At 48.9% G+C, this 10,236-nt stretch overlaps 2 protein-coding genes across 9 annotated transcripts in view; one reads left to right on the plus strand and one right to left on the minus strand.

The window, feature by feature from the left end:
* Positions 1–10,236, plus strand: part of ebf3b (EBF transcription factor 3b) — a 73,169-nt gene that overhangs the window by 60,957 nt on the left and 1,976 nt on the right. For 4 of the 8 annotated variants that reach the window (XM_049736750.2, XM_049736751.2, XM_049736752.2 and 1 more), the window contains exons 11-15: positions 1,950–2,038; positions 7,426–7,491; positions 7,688–7,859; positions 8,171–8,356; positions 9,335–9,502. In XM_049736750.2, the coding sequence (XP_049592707.1) occupies positions 1,950–2,038; positions 7,426–7,491; positions 7,688–7,859; positions 8,171–8,356; positions 9,335–9,502 (681 nt within the window). The remainder of the gene's footprint in view (positions 1–1,949; positions 2,039–7,425; positions 7,492–7,687; positions 7,860–8,170; positions 8,357–9,334; positions 9,503–10,236) is intronic. The other 4 variants (XM_049736754.2, XM_049736755.2, XM_049736756.2 and 1 more) reach the window with 1 other exon arrangement.
* mgmt (O-6-methylguanine-DNA methyltransferase) overlaps positions 1–10,236 on the minus strand; it is a 160,273-nt gene that overhangs the window by 54,028 nt on the left and 96,009 nt on the right. The window lies entirely within an intron of this gene.

Below are 10,236 nucleotides of genomic sequence, written 5' to 3' on the forward strand. Positions count from 1 at the left end.
ACTACAAAACTGTCAAGTCATCAAGTGACAGCGCCGTTTAGCGCTAATGCAAGTCTCCATCAGCTGTCACAAGCATTTGCATGAAATCAATAGCAGATGGTGCTCCGTGTCACCAATTTCATTACGCCGAGGTTGTTACAAAGATCATCTCCATGATAGATGAGAGCGTCTCGGCGGCACCGGCCGAGGCCGACCGACTCGACTCTGGCTCCCCGCCACGGATTTCCATTCACGCTTAAGCCTCGGACGCATTCTTTAAGGACATCTGATCTCGTTCCGGCATCGTTATCGTCGGTAAAGCCGCATCGCGGCGAGCTGAGGTCCGCGCGCTGTTCCGAGCGTGTTCCCAGCATGCCTGGCGGCTGGGAGCGGGCCCCAGCTGAGGCGGAGGACAGGAGAGCGTGATGTATCACCCCGAGAGCGCCCACTGACAGCCTCTGATGATGGATGGCCTGATTATGGAGTGCTTTTTACACATACACAATTTACATCACACTGAGCGGCGGGGTCCGGCGGGGCCGCGTACGGGCAGGTGCGCGTGCGTGCACAAACACGCGGACAAGAATGAGGTTGGAAATAACAAAGGAAAGCTTGCAAATTCCCGGCTACTGCCTTGTCATGTACGATCAATACCACCAATCAATCCTTTATTAAGGGGGAAGACGGCGTTTGTCCACTCGGTGAGACGGGGGCCATTTTGTCGCTTTGGGTACGCATGATGAGCTGCCAAATTAGATTTCCAGCAGTGTACGTTACTCAGGTGAGCTGAGAAAATGAGGCCGCGTACGACTGTACTCTCGTCGCTACGCTAGTTCCTCGCTATCGATTAGCTCCCCTGCATCGGCTATGCTTGAACACATAATTGCTGCATTTGATCACGCTCGAGCTGGCAATTACTGTAGCCGGGTTTCTGGAGCGCAAAGGTACGGTGTTGTGTATTTAGATTGGGGGCGGGGCGACAAAAAGAAGCGAGAGCTGTTCTTGGCGTGCTTTCCCTTTTCCGCGGCAGCAATTTTAGCGAGGTGCGCGGCGTCAATGTCGAAATGACATGCTGAGTAATGAGTGATGGGCCAAATTAGAGGCTGAACAATGAATAGAGGCAGACACTTCTTATTAGTCTCCATAGAAAGTCATTGATTTATGAAGCGCCTTGCTCGGCCGACTTACTCTCCTGAAAATGATATCTACATTGAGAAGTGATGTTCTCTATTAAGTCATTCCTTCCCCCTTTTGCACCGCTCGCCTCTCTCCCCGATTGAACCCCCCCGCCCCCTCCCCTTCTCGCCCGGTCTTGCCTAGTAGTGTACACATGATTGTTTAGAACCAGGCGGCGCTGTGAGGAAGCCTTCAATTACCCATTAGGACTGTCAGACATAAAGCGATTCCGCTCTCACCAAAGTCTTGGTTATGATTCATTTACTTTGTGCCCCTGATTCATCGCCCAATATGCCCGGCGCTCCAGATTACTATTTGAGGGGTGGGGAAGATTGATGGCTCCGTGGGATCCGCCGGCGTATTTCACGGGTGCTCTGTTGCGGTACAGTCGGTGGCCAAGTGTGAGATGACAGCGGCTTACACTAGATCAATGTGTGGACAGCCTTTCAGAGATTATTAAAACTCTGTTAGATTAAAAGAGGCCCGCTATGTAGTTTAGCTAGAGTCAATATTCTACAGTAGATGAAGGAAAAAAAAAAAAATGTAGGTCATCACGGCTGTTAATGGAATAACACTTTTCCTTTGCCACCCATGAAGATGCCGCTGCTTTTTTTTTTCCCCTTTTCATGAACCGATTTGACGCCCCTGAGGTTTTGTCGAAATTAGCCATCCCGAAATGACTTTTGTACTGTAAACGCTAACAGATTGCTCAATTACTTTCTTCCTGTCTGTGCAAAAAAAAAAAAAAAAACGAAACGGGCCCGCTGCTAACGCTCTTCTCCTCTCCCGTGCAGCCCTCAACGAGCCCACCATCGACTACGGTTTCCAGAGGCTGCAGAAGGTCATCCCCAGACACCCCGGCGACCCCGAAAGGTTACCCAAGGTCAGTCCGCCGACTCGACGTAAAAAAAACTGCTTTACGAGAACTCGGTGCGGTGAACGAAAACAAAGCAACATTAGCGAGGACACGCGGTGCTTTAGACGGAACAGCTTTGCCTCGCATATGTGGCTTAGCCACTAGCCAGCGTGGTAATTGCGTTGGTTTAGTGCGAGGAGAGAGGCGTAAACTCTCTGTGCGGTAAAATAGCTCAATCAGGCGTTTTCCTCTCCAGTAGTCTGTGGAGATGGTAATCTGGTCAGAAACGACGTCTGCGCCCTCATTACCCCGCTCATGTTTTCCTTTCATTTTCTGCAGCTCGATTTGGTTTAATCTTTTGTTTACAGAACCCTGTGCCGTAAACCCCCTCGTCTTAGCGCCGCTAATAGACAAAGACCGCGTGTTATTATGCCGCGGCTTTCTTATTGTTTTCTTTTGAACCCGAGCGAAACGGTTGAAAGCCGCGTCAAGTTCCGCGACGCTCTCGCAGAAACGGATCGTGCTATCGACGGAAGGAAGATCGTTCTCCCGCTGAGAAGAAACTCTTTGATACTTTTTTTTTCCCGTCTCCTTCCCCGTCTTTGATTCTCTCGCTCCTTCCATTTCCTATTGATAAAATCTATCTCTGAGCTGGCACTAATTGCTACCATGCCGGTAACCATTTGGGTGACTGACGTTCCAAATGTGTCAAGTGTAATAATATGACTGATTAGTCTATTCAAAGTAGCGGCGGCCACCTTGGAGTTTTAATAAGACCGTCAAACCTTTGAAGACCTTATCTATTAAATCCCAGCATGCAACACAGCAATATCATTAACGTCCAACGGCCAATTTAATAAAGACCCGACCGCGCGGTGGCTCGAGACGTTTGACCGAGGCGCCGCCGAGAAGTCGAGCATCGCGGCTAGCCCTCGCTCGCCTATATGAAGTGTTTCAATTAGACCCCGGTCCCCGCGGAGCCGGGACGCAACACCTTGACATGAAATGTGACTCTAATTTTAGCTAGTAAACCCCGACCATAAGCTAAAGCACCTTTAATATCCACTTTCTCCAACGCGGCGGCCATTCCCGGTCAATGCGGCTGCACTATTTCTATTCTATAAAGTCACAGTGTCTTTGCAGCCAAAAAAAAAAAAAAAAAAGACAGGCGCATTGTTAAACACAGCTTTATTACGGCGAAAGCAGACTTCTTTCCATGAATACAAAGTGTTGTTGGCAGTGAGACAGCTCTTGACACCGGACCCGAGATTAGTTTCCTGGGCGCGTGTATACTTAATATAGCCCCCGCTCTGCCAGCCTTTGCATGAAACAATCACAGAGTGAGATGAAACCCTGCACTTCCAATAAACAACATAAATATTTGATTTGCTCTCTAATGGACCCAAATATGGGGTTCAGGGGGCATGTAAATGATCCCGCCGAGTGATTCGTCATTGTTAAGCTTGCCATCCCGGGGTCAGCGCTGAGGGTCAAAAAGCACATTCCCAATAAAAGAGCCGGCGGCGGCCGCGGGGCGCCGGCGTGTACGTTCCGAATGAGATCAGAAAACGGCATATAGAGAGCGGCCATTACCGGGTGCAGGTGAGCTGGGGGGGGGGACTCTATAAAAAGGAGATAAAGCTAGAGGACGCAGGGCGTGCATTAGCAGAAAGGCAAATCGACACCCGGCCCACTCGCCGCCCCGCCCCGCCCATGACTTCACCCTCCAGTTGATAATATTACTGCGCTATTGATTTCCACCAGCCTTCTCCCTGGGACCAGTAAGACACGTGGTAATTGTAAGGAGACAGAAAGCCAATATGGGAGTGCTCATGGATAGCGAGGGATGCACGCTAATATTGTTGCTACACGGAGAAAAAAAAAACATGGAGGGAGAGTGGTGGTGGGAGGGGGGGAAGGGGAGGGGGGGGGGGAGCTGCCTCTGATTGAAGTTTACCTCGTAATTCTAAGACAACATCGTAGATGACAGTCTGACCCTGTGGGAGTGCAGATATAAAAATTCAATGCAAAGTCCAGGGTGAATATGAAAGTAATAAGTGTGAGCAGTCAAGTGATGAGAAAGGAGATTGGTTTGCGGGCATTGCGTTAAGTGAAGAGAGACTTTGGAATTCACCCCCCCTCGTTCTTAAGATCTTGTTATAAAACAATTTTCTGTTCATAATATAAAAAAGACAATTTATAATACCATTTTGTGCCCTCTGGCAGTAATGGACAAATAGACTGGATATCACATTATATCACCCTCAATTTCTCTCTTCTGTAACAAATTAGATTCATTATGAAATTAAAAGTGGAAACTCAATATTGTTTTATTATTAAGCTGATTGCTTTGGCTTCTTTACTTTCCCCCCCAAAATGAGCATAAGCCCATTCTTTTCCGATTGCCGGCGTAATCCGCCAGGAGAAAATATTACAAATGTGCTCATGTCAAGCAATTACCCATGTATTTAAATGAATCTCTCTTCCTGTGCTCTTTGAAGTACCTTCATCTAATGGCCCCATGCTTCTAAATGCATTCATTACCTCGGGCTAGAGCTAACAGAGTAATTGCCTTACACTTTTATAATGGCATTAGCACTCGCAGCTACATAACCTAGGCCCTCTTTTATTAACTGCCATCATATAAATACAACATCCGTGTTAATCTAGCGCTCCAAGAATCACATTCGGCCCGCTTGCTTGAGACCCCCCACTTTCCCGCTTGTTTTATGACAAGGCGTCATTTGTTACGACTTCCCCGCCGAAAGCGGCGTCTAAATCTCGGGTGATCTGTCACGCCAGCCAGCCAGCGAGAGAGCGAGCGAGCGGCTCCCCTCGTTGAAACAGTTGTCGAACACGAGACCTTTTATGCAAAGCGAGGCGGCGAACGGCGCAAAATCGGTCACGCGTTTGTCGGCGAACAAAAGGAATCATTTGAGGCCTTTAATTGTTTCAATTTAGCATGGCGTGTTCTGATATGTCTCCATGACATGAAAGCCAATTACACTTATTCTGGAGTAGCATTCAGATTTACATGGAAATGCCCCCAGAACACTATTCGCCGCTAATCGTATTCACAGCGTGAGCCGATCCGCATGAAGGCGTCTCGTCGGGAAGACAACAAACTTGCTCCTTGATTGGGTGCGGCGCTTCTCATCATCCTCGGATATGACCGGGCCGCCACTTAAGCGTAGCCCCGCCGGTCGGCTCGGTTAGTTAAGACGCCGCGCGGTAAACGACAGATTAAGGATGAGAGGCAATATCGTTTCCTCTCCTCCTACATTTTTTTTTCCTTTTTATTTCCTCCTCCCAAGCTGTCCTTATGTCACTGCCGCAAAAGTGCCATATGGACAAGGAGCGAGAGGACGTTTTACAGGGAATGAAACACGGCTCGCCTACGAGACGCTCTTAATTGCTTTAATTGTTGCTTAAAATTGAGAGCCATGTCGGAGAGCTTGAAATATGATGGAATAGATTATTGGTAATTATTAAGCGCAGACAAAAAGAGAAGGAAAGCCACTTTATCTCACTCAGCGAGCGCGGGAGAAATCTGTTCTGCCTGATGAGAACACATCAAGACAGCTGGTCCTCTCATTTAGCCTACCTGCCTCACGACAAGCGTAATTCTTTATTTGTATGCAAACTAGATGCATGCCACGTTGAGCATACACACCAATTTCAGAGGTAAATGCCCATTCTAAGAACCACCCATCCGGTAACTTGGGGCTGGATTAAGCGATATGTTTCTATAAGAAAGGGCGGCGGGCAGGCGGGCGGACGCTGGAAGTGGCTTCCACAGCGATTCATCTTGATAAATCAAGGGCGCTACGCGAGATATGCTCCTCTGGATGAAAGGAACCGTAAACACGCGCTGGCTCGCTCGCTCGCTACGCCGCGCCTGGCCAACGCGGGCCGAGGCGTCGGAGGCCCGTCGTTTGAAGGCACCCGGCTTGTGTTTACATTCATTTACGGCAGCTGCCGTCTTAATCCCGCACGGCTATTGCCAAGCGATGGAACACTTCAGACAAATTACCAAGGCCCGCGAAAGAAAACACAGTGAATGTGGGAAGACAACAAGCGCCATCTGAGATGTTTCTGCTGACAGATTTGCATTGCTTTTAAGCGGGCTTCTAAGAGCCCGGTCAACAAATCTCCGCTTTTTTTTTTTTTTTACAGCAGGTGACAACAAGCGTGTCTTTTCCACAAACCGCCCCTCCCACCACTCCCCTTTGTCGCGCCCGATGCACTCGAAAAAGGGACAAGAGGGTTTTGCTTTCCGGCATATTGCCTCCCTCGTATTATAAAAGCAAAGAGAGCAGTCTGCTTTGCTTGAGAGGGATTTAATTGTAAGTGGCAAATTCAAAGGGAAGATAAAGACGCGACAAGCGGGCCAAACCCCGCCACCTAGCCCGCAGCTCGGAAGAGAGCGACGGGATCCGGGGCCAACTCATTTTCCGTGTTAAGAGCCAAAGCAACACGGCTAATCCGCATTGTCGAGCCGGGGCGAGCGTGCAGACATGGATAAGACCACATCCTGAGCATCCGTGTCCCCAAGGCACGGGCACCCAGCTCCTGCTGGATGGGAAGTCATTTGTGAAGTCCTTTGCAAGCAGCCAGTCAAAGAGGTTAATTGAAAAATTCCTTAATGTCATTACAACAGAACTAGATTAACCCACAGCTAATTCACTTTATTGTTCTGAGGAGAGGGGCCTCCACGCTGAACTCTGGAAGCCCGGAATCAGGCGTGAGGTGTTGTTTTTAAAGGACTATGCCGGTTTAATTAAGATAGGGAACATTATTCACCGCTCTGCATGCATGGAAGGAGTAAAGTAGTGTTTAAATGAAGGCGCGGTGCCTCTTAAAACAGCAGCGCTCCTCATTTTCGGCAGGCAGGAAAACCCGCTCGGTGGCCAGCTCGGTGCTCGAAATAAGCGGATTCGCAGGGCCGTTGGAGGGTCGAAATTGATATTTTGCGACAAATTGAAGAAAAAAATTAGGCTTTAAACCAAGAGAACCAGCAGAAAAAGAACCACTAAAAAAAGCTTCACTGGGTAGTCCGAGGTAAAGGATTAGCTCTTTGGGCTATTTATGCTAAAGTGGCTAGCTAGCAACCGTTTCGGCTAGTTCCTAGTGCGCCTAAACACGCGGCAAAGTCGCTCCTGAGTGAGTAATCATCGTATAAACCACGTTTGACAACGATCATACTCATGAAAGGAAAAGAGAGCGATGCTAAATGCGAAGCTAACCGAAGAATAACGCGGATCGCTTGGATTACACGTTATACAAAGAACATACAAAGTTGAAAAACAAAATGGCAGCACAACGTACGAAAAACATTTCAAGTCTCGCCTGCCCTATATCCTTCATTACTGCGTGGAATCTGAGCATTTTCTTTGCCTTTCTTCCTTCATCAGGAGGTGTTACTGAAGCGGGCGGCTGACCTCGTCGAGGCCCTGTACGGGATGCCCCACAACAATCAGGTCTGCACCCGCACACCCGTGCGCTTAAATAAATGAGAAATTTACCGAGAGCATCACCATAGGGGATTTCCGCACCACTATATCTGGAGCGAGATGCGAGCTCGACCATATAGCCGCAAAGCAGGCATCAAAGCGGTGGCGCAGCTTTAAAAAAGGAAACTCAAAAACCTTTGCCTTCCCTCGCCGCGCTTCTCAGGAGATCATTCTGAAGAGGGCAGCTGACATCGCCGAGGCCCTGTACAGCGTTCCCCGCAACCACAACCAGATCCCCTCTCTCGCCAACACAGCCTCCCACGGCATGATGGGAGTTAACTCCTTCAGCAGCCAGCTAGCAGTCAACGTGTCTGAGTCACAAGGGAACGACCAAGGTATGCGATTGCGCCACTCGAGGCTGAAAAAGGTTCTGCGGCAGGCAAATGCCGACTCCTTTCTTTTCTCCGCTCATTAAAAAGATAAAATGGATCGAAATCCACATTTTTGAGTAACTGCTCCGACTCCAGAATATAGGCCGTTAAAGGCCCCCTCATTAAGTTCCAACCTCTGTTCTTATTAAAGTGCCATCTGCAGTATGAGCGGATATAAAAAAATATATAATTTTGATTGCAGCTGTAAATTTCACCGGACAATGAACAAACCGTCCTTTTGTGTCTACCCCGCCCACCTCTTGGTCGTTACGCAGTGGGTTACAGCCGGAACACCAGCAGCGTGTCCCCCCGGGGCTACATCTCCAGCAGCACCCCGCAACAGTCGAGCTACAACACCGTCAGCAACAGCATGAACGGCTACGGCAATGCCGGCATGAACCTGGGCGTGCCAAGCTCCCCGGGGTTCCTCAACGGATCCTCTGCCAACTCCCCATATGGAAGTGAGTAGGCTTGCCGTGGTGGCGCTAAACTGCCGCTGATTGAATTCCAGGTCCCGCCTTCGGTTTTGCTTCAATGAATCATTGGCGACGGGGGTTAGAACGTTGCTGCTACTGCTAATGTATTGCTATCCCTGCGGCGGCTCGCTCCAAGTGCTTCTCGGAATACACGTAATAAAGATTAAGATGCTTTTTTTTTTTATTGATTTCTACGTGATATGCAATGGGCGAAATTGGATGGTTGGTAGGTTTACAGTTGGCTCATTCAACTGTGAGTTCCTACGGGAGTCAAATCTCGGGACCTTCAGCCACAAGCCGCGTTCTGCAACCGCTAAACCACAGTTGGCGCATAATTAAGTCAAGGGAGGAAGCCATGTTTGTTTTGTTATGGATTACACAAAATACGGTTTTCCATGAAATTCTGTGTGGCGTTAACTGACGAACTGGATTTTTCTTTTTTTGCTGCTTAACTGTATTTTTTGGACTAGCGTCTGGTTTTGGGAAGTTCGCATATATTGGGCATGCTAGCTGGATTATAAAACAAATGACTGCACATTAGCAAAAAAAAAAACAAAAACAATGCAGCAAATGTGTCAAACTTTATTCAACTTGAATTCGACATCCGTACTAAAAACGCACCTGATTATAAGGCGCACTGAGGATCTTGGAGAAAATAAAACAAATTTAAGTGCACCTTACGGTCTGAAAAATACGGTAATTTTAATAACCCAAATCAACTACGTTCGCAAGGTAAGTATTACTCTTGTTATTCCAAATTTGTTCTGCCAGACAAGTTGTGGATGGTTGGAGCCTGTAAGTACTGATCCTGTCCCCCCCTCCAACTCCCTGACCCGACCCCCCCCAAAGTAACACTCGCCCAGCCTTACCTCAACTGCCCTTTGCCTCTCTAAGCACTACTCACAGCACGTTCTCACTCTCACCCGCCCTCCCGCAATCTCTCCCTCCCTGTCGTCTCCGCAGTTAAACAAAAGAGCGCCTTCGCCCCCGTGGTCCGACCCCAGGCCTCCCCACCCCCCTCCTGCACCAGCGCCAACGGCAACGGACTGCAAGGTGAGCCCCCCTCACCCCCTCATCCTTTCCCTACGGACTACTGGTCAGATACTGCTGCTCAGGCCTCTGTCCGGTTTGGTGAGGGATTAATCATTACACATATATGCATTTTGACAGGCCAATTTACACATCCCACTCACTTGCATACACGCACACACGCACACACACACACACAACTGACTCATCTCACACGTGGGGACCCGACTCATACCCTCGCCGTCCTTCGCTAAGGACGATCCCCGCCGCCGTCAAAGACGCTCGGCAGAATTGTTTTCGGTAATTATGTTTATTAGGTTTGCGAGGGAGCGCGCGTCACCGCCGACGTGATTGGTTTGAAAACAAGCAAAGCTGTCGCGTGCGCGCCCCAAGATTAATAACATTGGGCTTAATGAAGTGGGAAATTAAAGTTCATCTCGCAACACGTTCATACTTATTAATACATGTTGTGCAGAAATTAATGAGCAATGCCTCGCCATCATCTGCGCTGGCAAACTTAAAAGCATTCCAAGCATGACTCTACAAATACACTCCCAGCAACGTAATCATATATCATTCCCGGCACTTTGGTACTCGCCTAATTGTTAAAACGTGTAAAAAGTGCCGCGTAGATAAACTCCAGTCGCTAATGAAGCCCCGAGCAGATGGTCGGGCTCCGATCTACGGAAAGCTACCTTTGATCGCGGCTAATCTTTCTCGGAGCGCCTCGACCCGCGTCGAGAGGAACGTCGGGGCGACGCCGCCGCTTGGTTTCCCCGGAGCGTCGGTCGCTGTTTGCTGTCGCCCCGAATGCCCGAGTAGAAATATCACACGTT

Source organism: Syngnathus scovelli, chromosome 12 (genome assembly GCF_024217435.2).
Source record: "Syngnathus scovelli strain Florida chromosome 12, RoL_Ssco_1.2, whole genome shotgun sequence".
Lineage (NCBI taxonomy): Eukaryota > Metazoa > Chordata > Actinopteri > Syngnathiformes > Syngnathidae > Syngnathus > Syngnathus scovelli.